Here is a 21627-nt window from a genome sequence, read left to right as displayed (position 1 = left end):
AGGTCCGTCCTACATCTGTCAGTAGCCGTAACCAACCGACCTGCTGTCGTCGGTTACGGCCCTACAAGTACGATGCGACCGAACTCTGTTCGGTCGCACTCGTGTACTTCACAATGGAAGCATGCTTTTTGAGTGGAATGCATGTTTGCATTGTGAAAAGCAGGGGTGCAGTTCATCCCTGCACCCTGTGGCTAGCACTCCAGGGTGCTTGCCACCGGGTGCAGGGATCCACAGAGGGGCACCATAGGTGCCCCCAGGCTGCCATTCGGCGGCCTCGCACCCATGGGGGCCCCCATAGACAGTTTTCGACTGCCTTTTCGTGCCGGAGAGACCGGCACGAAAAGGCAGTGAGAAACTGCCATCGTACTCCCTCGGTCGTAAAGAGGAGCACTGAAGGATTTTCGGATGGTGGACGGGCTCTCTGAGCCTGTCGTCAGCCATCCGGAAATCCGAGTTGGATTCCTTTCCGACCGAGCCCATCGGAATGGTTCTGTCAGAAAGGAATTCGGCCGGCACATTCAGATGCGGGTGGAGGAGCCCATCCGACCGGAATTGGAATCGGCCCCTAAAATGAAATCAAATGCACGACATAAATGAGGTGAAGCATTAGGTTATAAAAGTATTTTATTAAAATTGGTGGGATAAGCCAAAATGCAGTCATTATAAAAGTAGGTTCTTTGCAGGGCTGCTTTCATTACAGCCATGTATTTATAAGTCGTATGTTAGAAATGGGGGTCTCTAGTTGGCACAGGTATGCACCTGTGACAAGCCGGGACTCTCAATTCAAAGTGAGAGTAAGGGGATCACCCTTTCAAATAACCCCTGCTCACCCTTTAGGTAGTGTGGCGCAAGCAGTCAAGACTATTCTCAGGGTGTCATAGGTTAAGCATTTGTGAACACACACAGTAATACAATGACACACCACAAATGGACCCCAGTCAAGGTTATATCAAAAATAGTTCTCTTTATATAAGGTTTAGCACAAGACCAGAATAACGATTAAAATGACCACAGTATTATTTTAAAGTTCAATGTTCTTGTAAAAAGGCTTAAAATGCAAAAATAGGCTTCTTTTACTCAATTCGGCTTCTTTTCAGGCTTTGTACGGTTCGTACCTGGGTGTGAGACTCGTCCGCATTAAAAACAAGGAAAGTACGAGTCAAACAATCGGTGCGGACTCCGGGGTCTGTGACGCGCACACTGCGGTGCGAACAGAACAAAGTACCTTAAGTTCGTGGAGTCCGCGACGGACAGTGTGGGAGAAGTTGATGGGTCCGGGTCGTAGTTCGGCAGCGTATTCAGATGCTGGTCGCGGCGGCGGGACGCGGCGTTGGTACGGGACCTTCAGGGATATGTGCGGATGGTCCGGATCAGCTTTCAGAGTCCGTGGCGTTCGAGCCGTACCTTCGGTGCGGATGGGCGGCGACACTTCTCGGCGCCATACAGCGTACGGGGAGGATCAGCGTACTGCGGCTTCTCGGCTCAGAGTACGGCACGGTGCAGTATGTTAGCAGCGTACGGACCGTACCTGCGGGACGATGGAACTTGGGACCGGCGTACAGGGTTCGGCAGCCAGTGATGTACGTCTCGAATCGGCAGGGAAGGTTAGGTGCAATGCGGCCGGGAGGGATACGGCGCGTACTAACGCTTTTGGATCAGCGTAGACGCACGGTGCCGGGCGGCAAAGACACGGCTTCGCGGCGGATGGTGTACGAGGCGTACTGGGGCCAAATCCAGCGGGAAACCAGCACAAATCGTCCAGGCAACTCAATTTTGGAAGGCAGATGAGTCCAATGGTCCTGGGACTCAGTTCATGGGGCAAGCTCTTCTTCCAAGCCCTTGGAGATAGTTGAAAAACAAAGTGCAAAGTCTCTTTCAGTCTTTTCCTCTCCTTTCTCAGCAAGGCACCAACTGCAGGCCAATCCCTCAGGTCAGGGAAAGTTACTCCTCCTTCAGCTTCTTCCAGGTCCTTCTAGTCAGGCAGAGTTCCTTCGTGGTTCAATCGGGATCTGATTTCTTAGGAGCAGGGCTCCTACATTTATACTAAGTTTCTTTTGTCTTTACAGGCCAGGGGGGCCTTTGCATAATCCCAGTCCAGTTCTTTTCAGTGAGGAGCACTTTGTTGTTGGGACTCTGGCTTCTTCTTTCAGCTGGCAGGGCAGAGACATCAGACGCTCCCCAGGGGGTGAAGCCAGCATTGTGGAGGCCGAGCACTGCCCTATTCAGAGTCAAGGTGCACTCCTCCCACCCATCCTGGTGTAATCTTTCTATTCACCACCTGGCAGACCCAGCCTGTCTCCTGGAACTTCCCAGCCCTGTCACTCAAGCTACACACAAAGAAGATAACCCCTCCCAGCAGAGGCGGACTGAAATGGTTAGGCCAGCAAATGCTAACTTTCTAAAAGTAGCATTTGCAAACACAGGATATTAAAATAAACTTTACTAAAAGATGTATTTTATTATTCTGAGTGCAGGCATACTAAACACAAATTTCTACCATGCTTCCCTAGCCTGCTAGGATTATAGAGTGTTATAATCTAGCAGCCCATTCTGGCCTATGGAGAGCAGGTAGCCTTACAATAGTGAAAAACGAAAATGGCTGTAATTCACTATTAGGACATGCCACACACCTCAGGGCATGTCCTACCTTATCCTTACAATGCACCCTGCCCTAGGGCCTACCATAGGGGTGACTAACATGAAGGTAAGGGAAGGTTTAGGGACTGGCAAGTGGGGACACTTGCCCAGTCAGCATGACAGTACCTGACTGCATGCAGGTTCTGCAATGGCAGACCTTAGACACATTTTACCCCGCTGCTTCTGTGGGTGGCACAACCAGTGCTGCAAGCCCACTAGCAGCATTTGGATATACAAGCCCTTGGCACCCCTGGTGCACTCTACTAGGGACTGATAGTAAACCAAATAAGCCAAACATGGAAGTCAATTCACATAATACATTTTACCATAGGGAGCACTTGCACTGTGGCACTGGATGGCAGTGGCACAGTGCCCTGAGCAGCTAACACCAGCACAAAAATACATTGAGGCACAGACAAAAATGGAAGGGTGACCCACGCCAATGGTGCCAGGTCTAACATCGTACATTCCAAGCGACTGCGTTTAAGCTCACTGTTCTTAACTACTTGAATCTGCAAAAAGATTTTGGAACATGTAATTTTGGGATAGCTGTTGAACACATTAGCAGCAGGGTCCCCACCACATTTGTCCGTAATTTGAATGTTGATGATTAACAGCCAATGAGATGGCTGCAATACAAACAGTATTCCAAAAAAAGAAGTCTGGGTGGGGGTGGTCTAACAATTCTCAATCAATCAATCAATCAGGGTTGGTAAAGCGCAACTACTCACCTGTGAGGGTCTCAAGGCGCTGGGGGGGGGAAGGGGGCCACCTCCGTTGAGTGATGGTGTCATCCGAAGAGCCAGGTCTTGAGGTCATTCCTGAACTGAGGTAATGTGGGAGATTGCCGGAGGTGCAGGGGGCTTATGGTCCAAAACACTCTGTTTAAATGAAAGTTTCAAATTTGGTTTCTCCAAAACTATGCCCCTGATTAAAAGATTATTCCATTACAAAGAATATTGTAATGATTTATTGAATAAATAACTATATTCAAACTGTACCAATGTTTCTAAAATGGCGTATGTTAATGGGAGGACATTAGGATTAGGTAACAATTGAGGGAGCGTTTAGCGCCACTATTGTTTGTTTTTTTTAGAAGAAAATATATTTATTAGCAATGTCTGGACATATTTGTTTGTAATATATCCCAGTCCCCAATGAAAGATCGTTTTTGTCTGCAAAGGTAGAATACTGGTTGTGATCTAAATAGTGGTTGGGGCCTACTAGTTATGGTCTAAGACATGGTCTGAAGAGCAATGGTTTGAATCCCAATAATAATTTTTAAATTGTACCAATATGACTAAAATTGTGTTAGTTAATGAGAGACTAGCAGGATTAGGTAAATATAAAATATTGATTAGCAAATATTTTATTTGCCACTTACCTGGAAATATTTGTTTTTCACATATATGCCGGGACTCAAAGACCAAAACAACTTCTCTCGCCAGATTCTTGTACTCTGTTTCGATGCATCAAAGGCAACCCACTTTTACCAATTTTTCATGTTTTCCTAGTCTAGCCCAAAAGAGCACTCTTTTTCTAAAAAGGACTCCTAACCACTATGAGTTCTAGGGGCATGCTTCATCTAGTCCTCGCCCAGATACAATATGTATCTGGGCGAGCTCAACCTTGGCCATCATGAGAGCACTTCTAAAATGGGTTCCTCTTTTGTTAGACATATGTGCATTGGAAATGGAGTCAACCCTCTACAATACTTATCTCCCCTTTTTTGGAGACACTTTGCATCCATCCCATAGCCTTTCAGTTGGGGCAGAGCGACTTTGTGACCTGTGTTGCATTTACTCCCTCCACTGGCATATTTACTGGTGAAACTGAGGCTCTCTACAGCACAGGTAAAAGGATTAGCTGATGAAAAATTGCATGCGGATATTTCTGTGATCCCTAGGCCCAGGGCAACTGAAATTCAGTGATTCTGCAATTGGGACATATTCTACCTAATCATGGATTTACCTGTCTTAATACATACTCTCACATCTGCAGCATAAGCTGATTTAAATAAAAAATAATTTATAGCTCAAACAGATCAAAAGTTACAGTCCCAAGTGTATTCTTGTGGAATAAATTCCTGCACAGTGGCAAACTTTTTGCAAGGTTGACAGGTCATCTTACAGTTTCCGATTGCTCTATCTAGGTCTTAAACTGGTACTGATGAGGGGAGAACTTTAGGTCTGTTAAAATGACAAAATAACGAATATTGCAACAGGCTATGCTGTACTGCGTTACACAATTTGCCTTTTCTAGCAACATAATTCAGTATCTCTGCCACATTATTCGGTCATCCACTGACATAAGTCTAGTGGTGTTCCTGCCTTTACCGTGGAATCAAGGACTTATGTCGGAATCGTGTGCCATTTGCAATGGTGCTGCAAGGCAGCTGCCAACATTGGCCTCGTTGTAGCACTGTCCCTCTCTACATAGTCTTGTTTGGTTTCCCTAAACCTTTCAGCAACTCTGCCAAGCTGTTGATGCTCATCTGGAACTCTAATACATACCTAGTCAATAAATAGTTTCATTGCGCCTGCTTTGTGAGATGTCACGGGCATCAATCCATCTATCCTATGCACATAAATGGCAAACTGTTTTGTCAAAGTAGCCTGGTGAAGTTCTCAAAGTTAACAAAAACTGAGGTGGTTTATATTTCCTATGCCAAGTAGTAATGCAGTGGCCGAGAGGATTTTTTTCCCCAAATGAAAGTCGCCTGGACTAACAAAATAGGTGCCATATCAAACTTGTAAAAGAGGACGTTCAGATCCAGGTAAATTTGCACAATTCCTGCTCAGACTCCTCTTTTTCTACTCTTGGGAAAACGACTTTATGTCTGCCAGCTCTGATAAAAAGTACATCTTTAAAAAGAAATTCTAAACTAGCAGTACTACTGCGTATGAACTCCAAGTTAATGTTCAGCATTGTTGTTTTGGCCTACCATTCACTGCTCAGGGATTACATTTGTGAACTGTCCCTGATGTCAGCTGTCAAATCCTAAGAAGTGTGTGTGTGTGTTCGCTAGTTTTTGTAATCATTAAATAAGGCCAGGTACATATATGATTGTTTGAGCAATATGGCTATATATAATACAAACCAAAGAACATAATCCTATTAGGACTTGTATTTATGCCAGCCTTCCATTTTGTATTTGTGTGACCTTCTTAGATGTGCCCGTAACATTTACCATTTCTCCTGTATTTTTACACTCAGTGCCCAGAGTTTGCCTCTTTGCTAAATGATCACTTTAATTAGGCCCTGTTGACCCCTAAGTGTTCAAACAAATAGTGAGCATCAAGCTTGCACAGTTTTCTGAAAGAAGCTAAAGGTGAAGCTTAATCACTTTTCTCCGCCATTCAACAAAGGGGACACAGCTAAAATGTGCTGTCTGGGTGCTGCACAGACAGCATCTCCGCTCCAACTGTTGCTGCAGTAACTGCGACAATGTAGAGATCAGGGTGCAGTTTTCAACCACGACGTTGCCGTATTTTTTGCACAGTTTTATTAAAGTATCATCCTGCGCTTTGTGCACTGAATAATACTTGGAATATCAACGACGGACAAAAAAGCTTTCTTTTAAACTATAACCGGACAGTAGAGGCCAAATTGAGAATTTGTTGCTTAAATGGAGGTCGACGCCGCATCTTTTTCGCAGGCAAATAATGAACCGAATTTAACCAGAGGTTAGAAATCCATTTCCAGTAGCTTTGCCAAAATCCACAAGACACTAATGCGTATTTAAGGAGTTTACTACTTTGGAAATGAATGCCATATTTGCATACTACAAACCTTTGTTACTGTCTGCAGTCAGTTTCAATAATAAATCCTACTTATGGCCTTAAAATCCAAGGGAATTTAAATGCTAAATATAAATTAGCATAATCATTTTGCAAAGTTCTTAATTTATCACATTTATCACAGAGAGGGGAATTGCCAATTATGCATTCATTGAATTATATCTGTATCAAGTTGCTCTGGGACTTTGTCATAAAACTTCAGTACCACACATGAATAGCTAGTGAACATTTGGCAATCATACAGACACAATATAAACAAGAAAGACAGAACTGTGACGAAAGCAGGATTTCATGAAAACTGGAAAAGCTCAGTCTCTACAGAGCTCCAGCGGAGAGCGGTACAGAGTCCTTAATAGGAACTCCAGTCTCCTCAATATTCAGTCTCATTAAACACAGATGTTGCACCCTGTTTCTTCCTTTAGATCCGGTTTGTGAACTCCATATTGATTTGCTTGTTACATATGGTCTGCTTCTCCTATTCCCTGAAAACTTAATTGTGCCTTATCGAGGGAAGAAGAATTTCTTTTAATTTCCTAGTTTGTAAATGGTCTCTCTTAGCTTTTCCTTGTCCATTCTTGTTTCCTGTTGCCCTTGCCTTTTCGGACACAGAAATTGGTTCCATTGGGCACCTTGTTGTCAAATTTCTAAAAGAAGAGTGGCAGAGATAACCCTATTGGAATCCAGCATCCGTCTGTTATTCTTCCATACAACCCGGTCCTAGTGACTCAGCTCTACTCACATAAGGGGTACATGAGTGATGCTGCGACTCTAGTTCCAAACTTCTTTATTAATGCTCGTCTCAACCCCCGCCCCTGCCCACCACTGAATCAAGATGGTAGCTGAGCACTGCCAAGTGATCGCCCTCATGGAAATAGGGGAGTGCTGCTACTACAGACCTCTGATCCTCTCACGTTTTGTGGGGACCTGTCCAGATCCTGCTTGCTGGTAGTGTGAGCTAAGGGGATGTTGGATATGTGCACTGCAGCCTTCCTGCAGCAGAGGCTAGAGTAAATCACTAAAGCCTTTGGTGACCATGGCCTGGGGAAATCTAAACATGCCAAGATCAAATGTGGGACTAGATCAGATCCAACAAACACTAGAGGAGAGGAGCTCCTCAAGGTGCAGCCCCTGCTATTTTCCCACTTGATTTTGAGTGGCGGTATGGGCTTGAGTCCCACTTTGCTCTTATGGTTATTTTAAACTTCAACGTATCTAAAGATATCAAGCGGGAATGGTACTTTGGGTAGAACTGCACCTCTGACCGCCAACTGAAGCAGTATCGTGACTTGGAGTGGGTCCATGGTTTCAAATGCGACATCTTCTATGCTTAGTGATGTAGCATTTTACCTACTACTCGCTGTTCATCTTGAGATGCCTGAGGGCACATTTGGAAATGATTGACTGGAGACTGAAGCGCAGGCTGAAAAGGAATACATTGTGCAGGTCCATAACCAACATCCACTTCCTACAGTCAAGACACAGATGGAAACCTGTCATTTTCATGGGCGACACTGCCACTACCACACTGTCTGAAATTATCTCTTTTTGCCTTCATCTATAAAATAACAAAATTGGGAGTGGAGCTCTAGATTTGCTTTGGCGGTAGTGGAAAGTGGGGAAATGAGGTCACCAGTGGGGTTAGCACCTACATGCAGTCATGCTCTGTCATTTTTGAGGTGGTACAAGATCACCAGAGAACAACATGTCAGCAGGTATGTGTCATTGATGGGAGAAATTTCCAGATCCAGTCCGGTAATATTTTAAAGGTAAAAAATCTGCAGTTAGAAGTATCTATTAGAAAGGCTTACTTGGTACTTTGTCTTAGATGAGTTAACACACCTTAAATCATTGAGCTTGGCTGACAGTTTTATCTCCACAGTTTTTTAACTTTCTTTTTTTTTTTAAACTTAGTCTAAGGTGTCACACTAATTTGGGATCCTGTGAAAGAATACCACCAAAAAGGAAAGGAGAATCAGGCAATTCTTTTCTATTGTATTATGTAGTAACCTCATTGTCACCATGGGTTGCCTACATTTGACTTCCAAGAGATTCCAAGAGATGGCAGATTTGAACAGATTCGATTTCCCCATGTCTATTTCACATTTCTATCATAATAAAATCAAATGAATTTAATTTATGCCAAAGTATACACACTAAAGTAAGATACAACACGTAGTTCAAAGTGGCAATTCATCACGGCTGTTTGGAATAAAAATAAAAAAAAATCATGTTGCAGAGGATTACAAAGTATTAAAAAAGAGTAAAAACACATGCCTGGCTTGGAAAATGAGCTCTTCACGTTTCTGTAAGGAATGCACATCATCTTATTTAACAACTGGATTTAGGGATAATGCATTAATGACTTTGAATACTGACACCATGTGATTTGTTTCTGTTTGCACAAACAGCAGTGCCATGCTGAGTAGAGGCTGACTTAAGTGTATATGATTAATGCTGCTGCTTTCCCAGGCACGTGTGGGTCTATAACTGGCACCCTCAGATTGGAAGGAAAAAGAATATATCCTGGAAACCCGAGTGTGACAGGTCTCCATCCAAATTCTTCAATCTGATAGTGTTGTCATTTTAAATTAGATTTATCATTTCCTAGGAAACACATCTACAATCTTAAACAATTCTTCAAATTATATTTTGGACATTACCTCAGCTACTGTAATGGATGTTGGATAGAATGAATGAGTCATATGATTTGCCAACATGAGATAAACCAAAGAATCTTCATCGACTTGTAGCCCAAAATATTCATTATAATCACCTGAGAATCCTGTACCTAAAACAAAGAAAACACAGTTTACAGAAATACAAGCAAAACTGGGATACATAATATTTTCCGAAACAAAATAACAGGCCTGTATTCTGGCCCTTATGTATGAGTGGCCTAAATGTATCCCAACACAGATGTGCATCAGTTGACAACCAATACCTTAAAGACTGACAGTAAAGTTACCAGAGTAGAAGCATACAGTAAATACATTGTAGCTATCCAATTTTAAATCTAATGGTGACTTCTTAAATGTATCTCCTTAGAACTGTTCTAAGAGACAACAAAAGTGCTAAGCAGTAATTTCGGAAGAATATTTCAAAATGTTTTAAAGGAAGTAATAGATCAAAGCGTAACATCAAGAATTCCTGCTATATGCAGGGTGTGTTTCTGAAAAATAGGTAAAGTGTTCTTCTAGCTAGACTACAGACTAATGAAAATTAAGGGGTAATTTCAGGAAGGCAAATATAAGCAACCAACCTATGAGGCCGAAGGATGAAGAGATTGCTAATGGTTTGTCAGATGTAATTTGTCAAGTCTAGGGGGAAAATGAGAATTTCAATTAAAGGGTATGCTCAAGTTCACTTCTTTGTAGCTTGGCTGGGACAAAGAGCACTCGCAATGTAAAATTAGTTTTTAAAATTTCAATAGGCTTACACTTTCAAGTTCTTGAGTATTACTTCATAGCCCTGGAGATATATCCCTGACAAAGGCTCCATCAGGTTCAGCTCTTACATTTATTAGTCTTTGCCACAAGAAGTCAGGAGCTCCAGATACTCGCCTCCTGTATTCCCAGGGTGAGAAAAACACTGGCCATCAGACTTCACATACCTCCTGGGGTCGATTCCTGGCTCACTTCGGTCTTTCCTTTCCTTGTTATTTGTCTAGCTTATTGCTCTACTATTTCTCTGTACATTATTGATTATTTCTTTGAGAATTCATCTCTCAGGCGTATCTTTTCTTTGGCACTGCTAGGCAAAGTGCTACGTAAAGGCCATGTAAACCGGTCCTAAAAAGAAAATGGCTCTGCACCTCAGTGTTTTCCCTCTATAAATGTACCAGAGTACCACGTGAGCACTGAATAAATAGAAGGACATGAAAACAGGCCACAAGGGTACCAATTTGAAACCTCCACTACCACACTCCATGATAAAAGAGAAATCAGAATCTAAATCTTTGATGGACGGGATTGTGAAAAACTGGCAATTTCGGAGGATATAGTGTACAGTACAAAGGCTAACACAGATTTAATGCAGGTTGCATTACCAGGGATATGACAAGACCTACAAATGGAAACCCCCCAGGAAGCGGACAATAGAATCAGTAGATTGGGAGATGTAGACATTCTATATAAGTTAATACTATTTGTGTTTCAAGCACTTCTACTGAAATTTAGATGGTTAAGATTTAGACGACTGAAACAGGAGAGGAAACCTGAGAATGTTTGGTCTCCAGGAGGGAGACGTGGATGGAGCAAATTACTGCACTGAGTTCTTGGAATTATGATTAAACCACGCCTTATGGTTCTCCTTTACTAGAGAGTTTGAAACAGAATGAACACTTAGACATTTTGCCAATTTGATTCGTTTGTGGCAAAAGTCTAAGATGTTATTAAGACCACTAAAGTCTCAGCATACATTTTACATGTGCATGAAGGTACTGAAATAATGTGAAATGGATCAACAATTACAACTCATGACTACTGGAAAAAAGACATGAGAATTCCCTAACGTTTTCTGGTGCGGAGACAGCGATTCAAAGAAAAGCACATTCACTTTTCATTTGTAGGTACATAGACATTTAAGATAACCTATAAAAGACACAGTAGTATTCGTGACAAACCTGCTGAAGTAGGAATGTTAATTGACAACTTCTCAGAATAGGCTATAGAAACCTAAATCTACATGTCTCATTTGGAGGATACTAAATGTGTCATGTTTTAGATTTTAATACTATGGTCAAAACACTGTTTAGGAAGATGTAGATATGCTTGTCACTTTCTTCCAAGTTATTCAAGATGTTTTTTGTTTTGTAGAATTTGCCTTAGGATGGTAAGTTTCTCAAGAATGTAATGCATGCACCTGAAAGGAGCTTACTAATACATGTTGATGGGTACACATGGCAGAACTCCATTCTGCCTCTCATCCGAGCTGGAGTCATAAAATAATTAATATCTGATGTGGTGAGCATGAGGGGGGCATGCAGAGACAGGTCAAAATAATTTAAATGGGATTGTCACTCGATCTGTGAATGGTTGATTTTCTAGGAAATATTGCAATGTCTATTACGCTATATATTAATTACTAAGACCTCGGAACTACATATGACCATATAAAGGTTTCCTACGGTTAATGGAAAATAGATAAACTATTGTGTGAAGCAGATAAAGTTATCAGATTATTGTTTGGTATGAGACACTTGACAATATTATACCTCTGGCACAGAAAGTGGTTCGACGTTCATGAATCCCACATTGGGCATACTTTTTAGATTGGCATGGTGAACTGTAGGCTATTATAGAAGAAACTAACTAAATGGGGAATTCCATATCCACTTTTAAGGGCTGACCAACTGTTACAATGGAATACCTGGGTATGTGTTAAGGAGGGCAACTGCACTAGGGTGATAAATGGTGGATTACTATGTACCACTGCTTCAGTGAGGAGACTACACAGTTGTCCTGGGAGCACCCACATTTGACCTGCATACAGGTCTTAGATCATTGAATGATAACAAAGAACAATCTGGTTTTGAAAGTTAGCAAAACCAAAATTGAACTATATGGCAATGTTAAATATACAGTTTGCTGGAGGCTTTCAACCAAATTGACCAGGGGTAACCATATCAATATTTAGGGGGAAAGTGTTAGCCATAAAACCCATCTTAACACCTGGAACATAAATCTGCCTTTCTACAGTATTTGTTAAGGATTCTTTAGTTTATCGGTTCAGTCAATATTTGTCCATCAACTGTTCTTCGTGCCAAATACGTTCCCAAATTTACATATAGAGCTCTGACTTTTTGAGTCAGTCTGAACCAGGGACTAGAAAGTTCACGTCACCCCCCACAATTAAGACTAGATTTTAATCTGTCAATATGTCACTTACATGGATGTACAATTTACTAATTCTTGCCATTGAATTAAGGGTGCAATAACCCACAAGCTAAAATCTTAATATGACCAGATTTCAAGGGTCAGCCCCTGCATAATACAGGTCTGTGGGTAAATAATGTATGTCGCATTCTTAAAATCAATTTGGGATTTTGACAAAGGTAACAACCTGCAGCATACAGGAATTTTAAACTTTATTCAAAGAAAAAGAAAATCTCTTTTCAGATATACCTGAAACGATTTAGTAAGCACAAATAGGTAGATATCACGTTAGACGTACAAACTATGTTGAAGCCATACTAATATAGGTGGCCTATCAGGTTAAAGTTTGGCCTCAAAAATCTTGAGGCTTCACCTGCTGTTGATCTCAACTGCTGAAATAAAAGCATAGTGGTGTGGGGATTCTAAATGTTCTTGCAGGTAATGTATGCTTCGAGAGACAAACTTGAAGTACTAAAAAAGTAAGTTTAGTTAAAACAAAGTTTGTTAAACTATAACACACCATAATCATACACTAAACTTTAAAAATCCTTTAAAATCCCATGCTCTTCTTCAAGACAAATAAATACCTACCTACTGTGCAGGCTAAATCCAAACATTTCATGTCAACTACAAGTCTTTTTGCCTCAGCCCTTACCGAAAGTCTATATTTCTTAAAAACAGATTTAAAAAAGACAAAGTCTTAAAGAAAACAAATATGCACAATCCATTGAAACATGAACAGAGGAGCTGTGCCTTAATAACCTGAAATGCAAATTCACAAATAGGTGGCAGAAGTAATTCTCAAGACTGCACCTGACAGTGTTCTAAATTCTCTTGTCCTTGTACCTACCCCATGAGATTTTGACTGTCCGCAAAACTCAAATCAACTTCTAGAAAACTATTTTGTGGGAGACCAACACATTATTACCTAACTCATGCAAATGTCCATGAAATTTAAGCTGTAATCACTTATGATCAGGAAGTCATAATCAAAGACTATCTTTGTTGTAAGAATTTGTTCTCCAAGCTCTGGAATTTTTTCAAATATTCTTTATTCTTAAGCAAATTTCCAATTTTTGGAGGACAGACCCAGTCAACACATTTCGGCCCTATATAGGGACTTCAACAGGGCAGCAAGTGTCTTCCATCTATCCGCTTCTCATTGGAATCCAAGCAGGAGTGTTTAACCACTCAATTGCTTTAGCAATTTAGTTGATACGAGAGCCATCAGACCCAGTGCCCATTTGCTGTGCTTTCATACTAATTTGAGCAAAACCACGGATAACAATCTTTTTCCCCCAGACATCCAGGACTTCTGAAAACAAATTATTACACAATCCGTTAAGACCTTTTTGAAGCATTTTAAATTTGACAGCCTTCTAGAGCTGTGTACATTTCAAGAGAAGACTGCTAGGTTGTGTGGCGTACAATGTATTTTGACCAGCCTTCTTCCTGCAACCTACAAAGGGGGCTAAAGTGATTTCACGCCCTGAGCCCTTGATCTTGCTTACCATTTCTATTTTGCAGTATAGATATTCTTAGATTACCACTACGAAATCCCATAGCGAGTTTCTCCACCAGCCTAGCCCCCTTGTCTAGAGGGAGATTGGACTTGCCTGTTACTCAATGCTGCATGATTATTAAGAAATGTTTGCACTGCTCTTGCCCCTCTTATTAGACTAACCTTAGACAGTGATCATGTAACTCTTGTTAACTCTCTGCCATCCTTTTAATAAACGCTACTTGTTTGCAATCATTTAAAGATATGGAGTGCAGTCAGGGATAGTTATGAAATACTGGCAGAAGTTTGGATCTTTCTAATAGTCGCAATGTATGAGTTTTTCCCCATTTCTTACAGAATCAAAACATTAAGTGTAATTAACATCTGCCCCAGCTTTTGCAATTTTACCTCTACCAGCTAGAGACCGAATTCCCATAGATTAAATTTTTCTATCTTTTGAATTGTTTCCCCAATTCTGAAATTTCTGCAGCTGATCAGGTGTGCAGCATGGTTGATTTCTTTTGTCCATATTCTCCAACAAGTGTTCTACTATGAGCGTTACTTAAAGTACTGGCAACATTGCAGGGTAAACCGCTCTTTACTTTGTCCCCCCCTTAAATTGACCCATTATTTTTTGATCCCCCGCACCCGACCTCTGGCTTCCCGTTGACCCGTAATCATCTTCCCCTAGTCTTCACTGGGGGTATTATGTGGCAGTTTTTAACAAACCCTAATCTCCTAAATCCACAGCACTCCCCTCTACGTTTTATTTAACATTGGGACTCTTGAAATACAAACAGAATCAATCGATCACATGTTTGTTAGGTGCAGCTACACACCCATAAGGGTCTCAAGGCGCTGGTGGGGGAGGTGCAGGATCCAGTCCATCAAGGAGAGGGTCTGTCAAAGAGCCAAGTTTTGAGATTGCTCATGAAGATGGGGAACGATGTTGTCTGAGGTGGAGCGGTAGTGCATTCCAGGCTCTGGGCACGAGGAAGGAGAAGGAGCGGCCTCCCGATCTGGTCTTTCTGGAGCGGGGAACCTGGTCCTAGGAGATATGTCAGTGTCTTGGCAGGTTGAGGAACAGTCTTGGGTTGGCGTTCTGGATGTTTTGTAGCTTGTGGTGAGGTTTTTGTTTATTCCGGCATAGTGTGTTGCCATAGTTGAGTCTGCTGGTGACGAGGGCGTGAGTGACGGTCATTCTGTTCTCTGGGGATCCATTTGAAGGTCTTACGTAGGTGGCAGATGGTGTGGAAGCAGGTGGATGCGACGGAGTTGATCTGGTGGTCCATTTTAAGCTTGGAGTCCAGGATGATTCCAAGGTTGCGTGCGTGGTCCGAGGGGGTGGGTGGGCTTCCAAGGGCGGGGGGCCACTAAGTGTAGTTCCAGGCGTCCGGGTTTGGGCCCATGATGAGTAGTTCTGTTTTGTCGGTGTTGAGTTGTAGGCAGTTGCTTTTCATACATTTGGCAACAGCTTCCATGCCTTCTTGAAAGTTGTGTTTGGCTGTGTTGGGTTTGTTGGATAGGGAGAGGATGAGTTGGGTGTCATCTGCGTATGACACAATATTGAGTCCATGGGTTCTGATGATGGGGGCAAGCGGAGCCATGTAGATGTTGAAGAGCGTGGGGCTGAGAGAGAACCAATTGGGGGACTTCGCAGATGGTGTCCAAGAGGAGAGGAGGGAGTCTGATCCTCTGCGTTCTGCTGGAGAGGAAGGACTGGATCCAGTCAAGGGCCTTGTCTTGGATCCCTGCATCGTGGAGTCTGCGTGTTAAGGTGTGGTGGGAGACTGTGTAGAAGCGGGACAAACTTTCCCTCCTTTCTAGCTCAATTTGGCTTTTTACCTCAACTTCACAATGAGCTAGAGGTCTTAATAAAGAGGGCATACAAGAGATAATTCGGCTCGGTTCCTGTGCAATATTTCTTAATAAATCTGTCTATTTAATTTTGTTATTTAAAACAAGGTCTTCTAAAATACCATGCAAGATTTTTGCATTAAAAACAGAACATCCAACATGGGTGAAGGTAGCTGTAGTCATTGGCTCCAAGTTATCTTAAGACTGATGGTATTCTTGTTCCACAATATTTAGGGGGGGATGAGATGTGTGGCTTGGGTAAAACTGACAACAGGCTGGCAAAAAAGTCTCTGGGGTTTACTTCCTAAAGGTTGGACCTCTTGCCCAAGCTCAACCTGTACCTGTAGCTGCGAGTCCTGGTGAGGCCTCTGAAATTGAGACACTGGTCCCTACTTGGGTTTAAAATATCTGTCTACACATTCACTTACGGCAAGTGGCAAGTGAACAAATAAACAATGGTTTTGAAGAGGGCTCCCTCCAAATTATACTGGGCAAAGGGGAGGAGATCCTGGCCGGAGACTGAGTGTCCTCCCTTTTCCCTTTTCTTGGTAGCTTCAATTCTTGCACTCAACACTTTGCTGGCGTTGCCATTCTCAGAAAGGCATTCACCTCTCCCTGGTCTCTTTCGTAGCGCTGGCATCCTTTCTATCACTACTTCTTCCACTGTTCCTGGTGCGCTATAACCCCCCCCACCCTTTGACTCAGAGAAATCAAAGGTAATAAGGATGTGTTGCAACTGAAACCAGGTACTACAAGACTAAAGTTACTGTAAATTGTGGTGCCTCCAAAAATGGACCTCGTATGTTACAGGGGCGTACTCCTGAAGATAAAAACTGGAGTGCAATACTGGCTAACTTCCAGAAAGTCAAGAATGGGAAGCAGCGCTTACCTCCAACTTCTTTGTTGAACAACCGACCATCACTGCTGCCATCTCCACTAACCTGGCTAATAAATGGCGCTTACTCAGCCAAATGTCTCCTCCAAACCTCCTTGTTGTTCAAACACTCACGCTACACTGCAACACACAGGAGGACGATGTAGCTCGATGCTGGCCATCGATGAGCCGAACACGAGGCGGGGGGCCACTTAGATCTTCAATACGAACCCTTCTTATTGACTGGAGGATACAACAGGATAGCAAGATAATTCACTGCAAGTCAAGAATTCCTACAGGACTTACAAGGTTAATTCTCCGAGCATGGAATTATTCTCGGGCAGGCCACTAGTGTTTGGCATGCGCATCCTGTGAGCTGCAAAGTTACGCAGCAGAAGAGCCAGGTTCCTGTCAGATTTTTGAAGAAGACAAACTTGAATTTGCACTACATTCTATTCCTCAATTCTTAAAGGATCAAAATCCTATTGTGAAGTACTGGGTATTTTAGACCCAGCGGTGCAGGGGCACACACCCTATGACTTCTGGGTTTCACCCTGTTCCGGACCTACAGAAACACAGAGTCTTCTGGGTGAAGTCAAAGAATCGTTTATTGGCTGCAGACCAATGACAGGTATCCTAGAAGTACAACAGCGTGTATGTTCTCAGGAGACTGCCGGAAATCATAGGAACGGACTTCTCCTTAAGTACAAAATATCATGCTCCAGGCACACATTCCTTGGTTTACGATATGGTCATATAAAGGCATACATTACAAACGAAAAAGCAGAGTCATGATGACCATCCCACATTCCAGTTCGGCCAGCCCACAATGATTTACACAGTAAGGTTCAGATCCCATGTTTGAAGTAAATAGACCCCCCAATAAACATGAGCATCTCCTGTTTTGGGAAACAAGTCATAAAGCAAGAACAAGCAGGTGTGGAAGAGATTAGCCGGGGGATTGTGTAGAATGAAAGGGTTTTATGACGGGTCAAACCCTGATGCTAATCACAGGTGGACGGAGGAAGGGGAGCTCGTGAGACCGGTTTGACCCGGGGCAGCAGAGCCAGCTGCCCAGGTCACAGAGAAGTCAGAGGGAAAGCCCATGTACTGTGAGGCCCGTATTAACTCCATCATAGCCTATGTGAGGGCAATGACAAGATGGCCACTGCTTCCAAAATGGAACCCGCGTAGTGGAGCAGAATAACGTGTACACAGTGCATTCATAGCTAGAACGGTATATAAAGCACTCGTACATGCCGCATTTACCATTTGCGGTTCGCTAATACCAAGATAGACAGGGGTAGGGCCCTGTCCCCTACGCGGTCCCGAATATTAAAGTACGACAGACCCTCCTTTTGCCCTTACATAGGCAATTACAATATTCATCTTAATCCGAGTCTAGGTCAATGTCCGCAAAGTCATGGAGATGTTGCTGTAGCATCATCCTATTACTTAGCTCGTCTCTCGATACAGGTTTCCTTACACATAAGGTAGCACAGAGGCCACATATCGCAGGAGCACACTGTATGCACAGACAGAACAGGAAAAGAATGGCTAAGATCATTCCAATGACCATCAGAACTTTCCAACCCCAGGCAGATATCAATTCCCAGAACCATCCCACCAGTGACCAATCTCCCTTATCCACGTGTATGGCTTCAGATATTTTATGGAGTTTGGAGATGGCTTGATACACTGTTGGAGCATTATCTGGTATGAAAATGCAGCAACTGGATTGGATGACCTTGCATACCCCACCGCGGTCTGCAAGAATAACGTCTAGAACCATGCGGTTCTGCAGAGTCATAAGGCGATCCGCTTGGAGCTCAGCTGTCAGATTACTAAGGGCACCAGCCGTTACATTGACAGTGGATTCAACCACACGTGTCAGCTGTCTCAGGTTCCTACTATTGACCATAGGTCCCCAAAACGACAGGAAACCCAAGAAGAAGTCTCCTGCTTCCTGACCGGCAGTGTCCTCCTTACTAATCACACCTCTCACAACTCTGGTCTTGTGATAGTCAGAGGCGGCAGTAAATGTCGGCGGTAGCAAGTTCGCAATATAACATGTGCCCGAGAAATCAGGGGGCAACCATGTATATGCTCGGTCATGACAGATGAAATATGTGCCCTTAGCAGCCAAAAACGCAGGGGAAAACTGTGACGGGAAAGTGTACGTTTCAGTACAGTCACTTCTTCCCAGTTGAGCTCTAGGATTCTGACCATTACCCTGTAAGCAGAACCGACCCATGTGGGGTACGACCCAGATTGGAGATGAGATTTTTCGCTGTCTTTCACCCAGACTAATACTATACCCCGTCGCGTTCCATCCTACATAAGGTCTCAACTCTTCTTTGGGAATAGAGGAGTATGCATTAATATCCCTACTCATATCGGCAACTCCTTTCATCAAAGCCTTATTATTGGTGATGGGTCTGATGGAACGCGGTTGGCGAGGGGAGTATGTATCTAGAGCATAGAGAAACATGGTTTGGAATGCCCATGACGATCCATTGTAACTGTACGGTAGCACCAGGTAGGGAATACCCTTGTTAATGGTATGTGGCATTAACCCACACACCCAGCAATTGGTCGTATTCATTACTAGTTGGTGCTGGTGCAAGAGCTGGATAAACGAGTTATTTACGAACTCTGATCGTCTGGTCTGTTCGTGCTCAGGCAAAGGGTGAAAAGAGTGAGAGGAGGCAGTAGAAAGAGATATAGGCTGTTGAGTGGGTGCAATGGGCTTTTGAGCGGAGAAAAACACAAATAATACAATAAACATTATGATACTACACAGTGTAAAAAAGCACAAAAAGACAAAACATTTACTTTTTACAATTCTACACATCCTTGCGTTAAAGTTCATTTCCTCAATCGGTCTCTCCATCTTAAAAAACTCCATCCTCTACTCGGGCCGCTCGCGGTGGATGAGTTTCTTCTGCTAAAGAGTACGCCTGTCAGTCCAGGGAAACGCCCTAGACCAACCAGAACCGTCGACCTAGTGTCTTCGGCCTGTACCCCAAAGTCTTGGCACCGCGACCCTGCGGCAGAACCCGGATGGTGGTTCGAAAAACAAAAATCAAGAAAGTCCTTCAGATGGGAGAGCAAAAAATGTCAAAAGGGAAATAATGAGGAAATCTTTATTTGTCCATGGGCCTAGGTCTCAAATTATAGCGGAGACGGCCAGGTGCTGTTTGGTCTTGAAACAAAAGTTCAGGCTCAGTGGTGTCCAGTCGACTTGATGGTGGCACAGCTTCCTGCAGAATATTGTCACTCTCTTGGTCTGAAACTGTGTCTTTTAGGCGTGCGTCACTGAATGGTACAAAGCGAGGTACAATGTCTGTCTCTGAGTCGGCGATACCCTCCTTGACCCACTGGTCATATGGCAGAGGCAAGGGGACTACTTTGCAGTGGGTACCATGAATCCAGTGCTTTTTCCCTTTTACTCGCACTGCTGATCTTGTCGAAAGAAGAACAAGATGAGGGCCGATCCAGCGAGGCTCGTCGTTGCTCTTGCGCTGGAAATTCCGGACCAGGACCCACGAGCCAGGGTTGATAGGGTGTCCAGGAGGTTCAGAGGCTTGGGGAAGAGTATCATGTACCTGTTGGTGTAAAACACGCAGTTTAACAGTCAAATCATACAGGTAATCGAGCAGTACTGGATGCTCTATTTCGCTAAATTTCGCCGGTCTTGGCACGCCCCATACATTAGCCGGGCGGCCAAAGACGACCTCATAAGGGCTAAGTCCCACTCGTGAGTGTATGGTCATTCTGGTGGACAGGAGTGCTAGGGGCAGAGCGTCAGGCCATTTAAGGCCAGTGCTCGCCTGGATTTTAGCCAGCTTGAGCTTTAAGGCTCCATTGTAGCGTTCTACTAATCCAGCTGATTGGGGGTGATTTGCAGCATGGAACTTCTGCTTTATCCCTAGCCCTTCACATACATTCTTCATCACTTTACCCACAAACTCACTTCCGTTATCACACCACACCATTCTTGGCATCCCAAACCTGGGGAAAAACTCTTTCACAAGGGCTTTGGCTGTGGATAGGGCAGTGTTATCTTTCAGAGGATAAGCCTCAATCCATTTTGAGAAAGCACAAACAACCACCAGTACATATTTCAGGTTGTTGCATCTTTCCATGTGAATAAAGTCCAGCTGCAAAACTTCAAATGGACATGATGGGGGTGCAAAGTGACCAGCCGGAGTTGGGGTTCCCCTACCAGGGTTGTACTACAAACATACTATGCAATTCTTGACCACATTCTCTGCACACTTGGGAATCCCAGCATTCTGCCATACTGGAGCCAACAACTTGCATATACCTTTCGTACTGATATGTGCCATTCCATGTGCCATAGTAACTACTGGAAGCACATATGCATCAGGCAACAACCATCGCCTATGTTCTGTCAGATCAATCCAACAACCATTCTCATCCAACTTACCCATACTTTCTCTCCACTTGCTTAACTCTTCCTCTGTGGCTTCAGCTTGAAGCGACTTCACACTCTCTATTGTGTTCTCACACATTCCCACATCATTAACCCATCTTGCGGGACCTGCAACATACATTCTAGTCTTCACATTCTGTGCTGTTTCTCTCGCGGTCTCATCAGCAAACGCATTCCCACGTCCAACATCATCTGTGACTTTCCTATGCGCACTGCATTTCATGATCGCAACTTGCAACGGTAGGGTCAGTGACTCAAGGAGATCATTCACCAACTTGCCATTCTGAATTTTAGCTCCATGCGACGTCAGGAACCCACGCTCCTTCCACAAACGCCCAAAATTATGAGCCACGCCAAAGGCGTACTGGCTATCTGTGTATATGTTCACTCTCATTCCTTCAGACAACACACATGCTCTCGTGAGGACGATTAATTCTGCTGCTTGGGCCGAATTATGTGGCACTCGTGCAGTTTCCACGACCGTGTGCAAAGTCGTGATAGCATATGCAGCAGTCGTGTCACCATTAGGGAGCTTGAAACAGGACCCATCTACCCATAAAGTGCCATCACACTCAGTCAGGGGAGTATCTTTCAGATCTACTCTCCCTTTCGTCTCTTCTTCTGTT

At 43.4% G+C, this 21627-nt stretch overlaps 1 protein-coding gene across 1 annotated transcript in view; it reads right to left on the bottom strand.

Moving 5' to 3' along the window:
- The window catches only part of GBE1 (1,4-alpha-glucan branching enzyme 1), a 753232-nt gene that overhangs the window by 228416 nt on the left and 503189 nt on the right, over positions 1 to 21627 (bottom strand). Inside the window, exon 9 of the mRNA XM_085623022.1 lies at positions 9098 to 9225. Within this exon, the coding sequence (XP_085479148.1) occupies positions 9098 to 9225 (128 nt within the window). The remainder of the gene's footprint in view (positions 1 to 9097; positions 9226 to 21627) is intronic.

Source organism: Triturus cristatus, chromosome 8 (genome assembly GCF_964204655.1).
Source record: "Triturus cristatus chromosome 8, aTriCri1.1, whole genome shotgun sequence".
NCBI classification, from domain to species: Eukaryota; Metazoa; Chordata; class Amphibia; order Caudata; family Salamandridae; genus Triturus; species Triturus cristatus.
The sequence above is the reverse complement of the archived record's forward strand: the minus strand, read 5'-3'. Positions and strand labels throughout refer to the sequence as shown.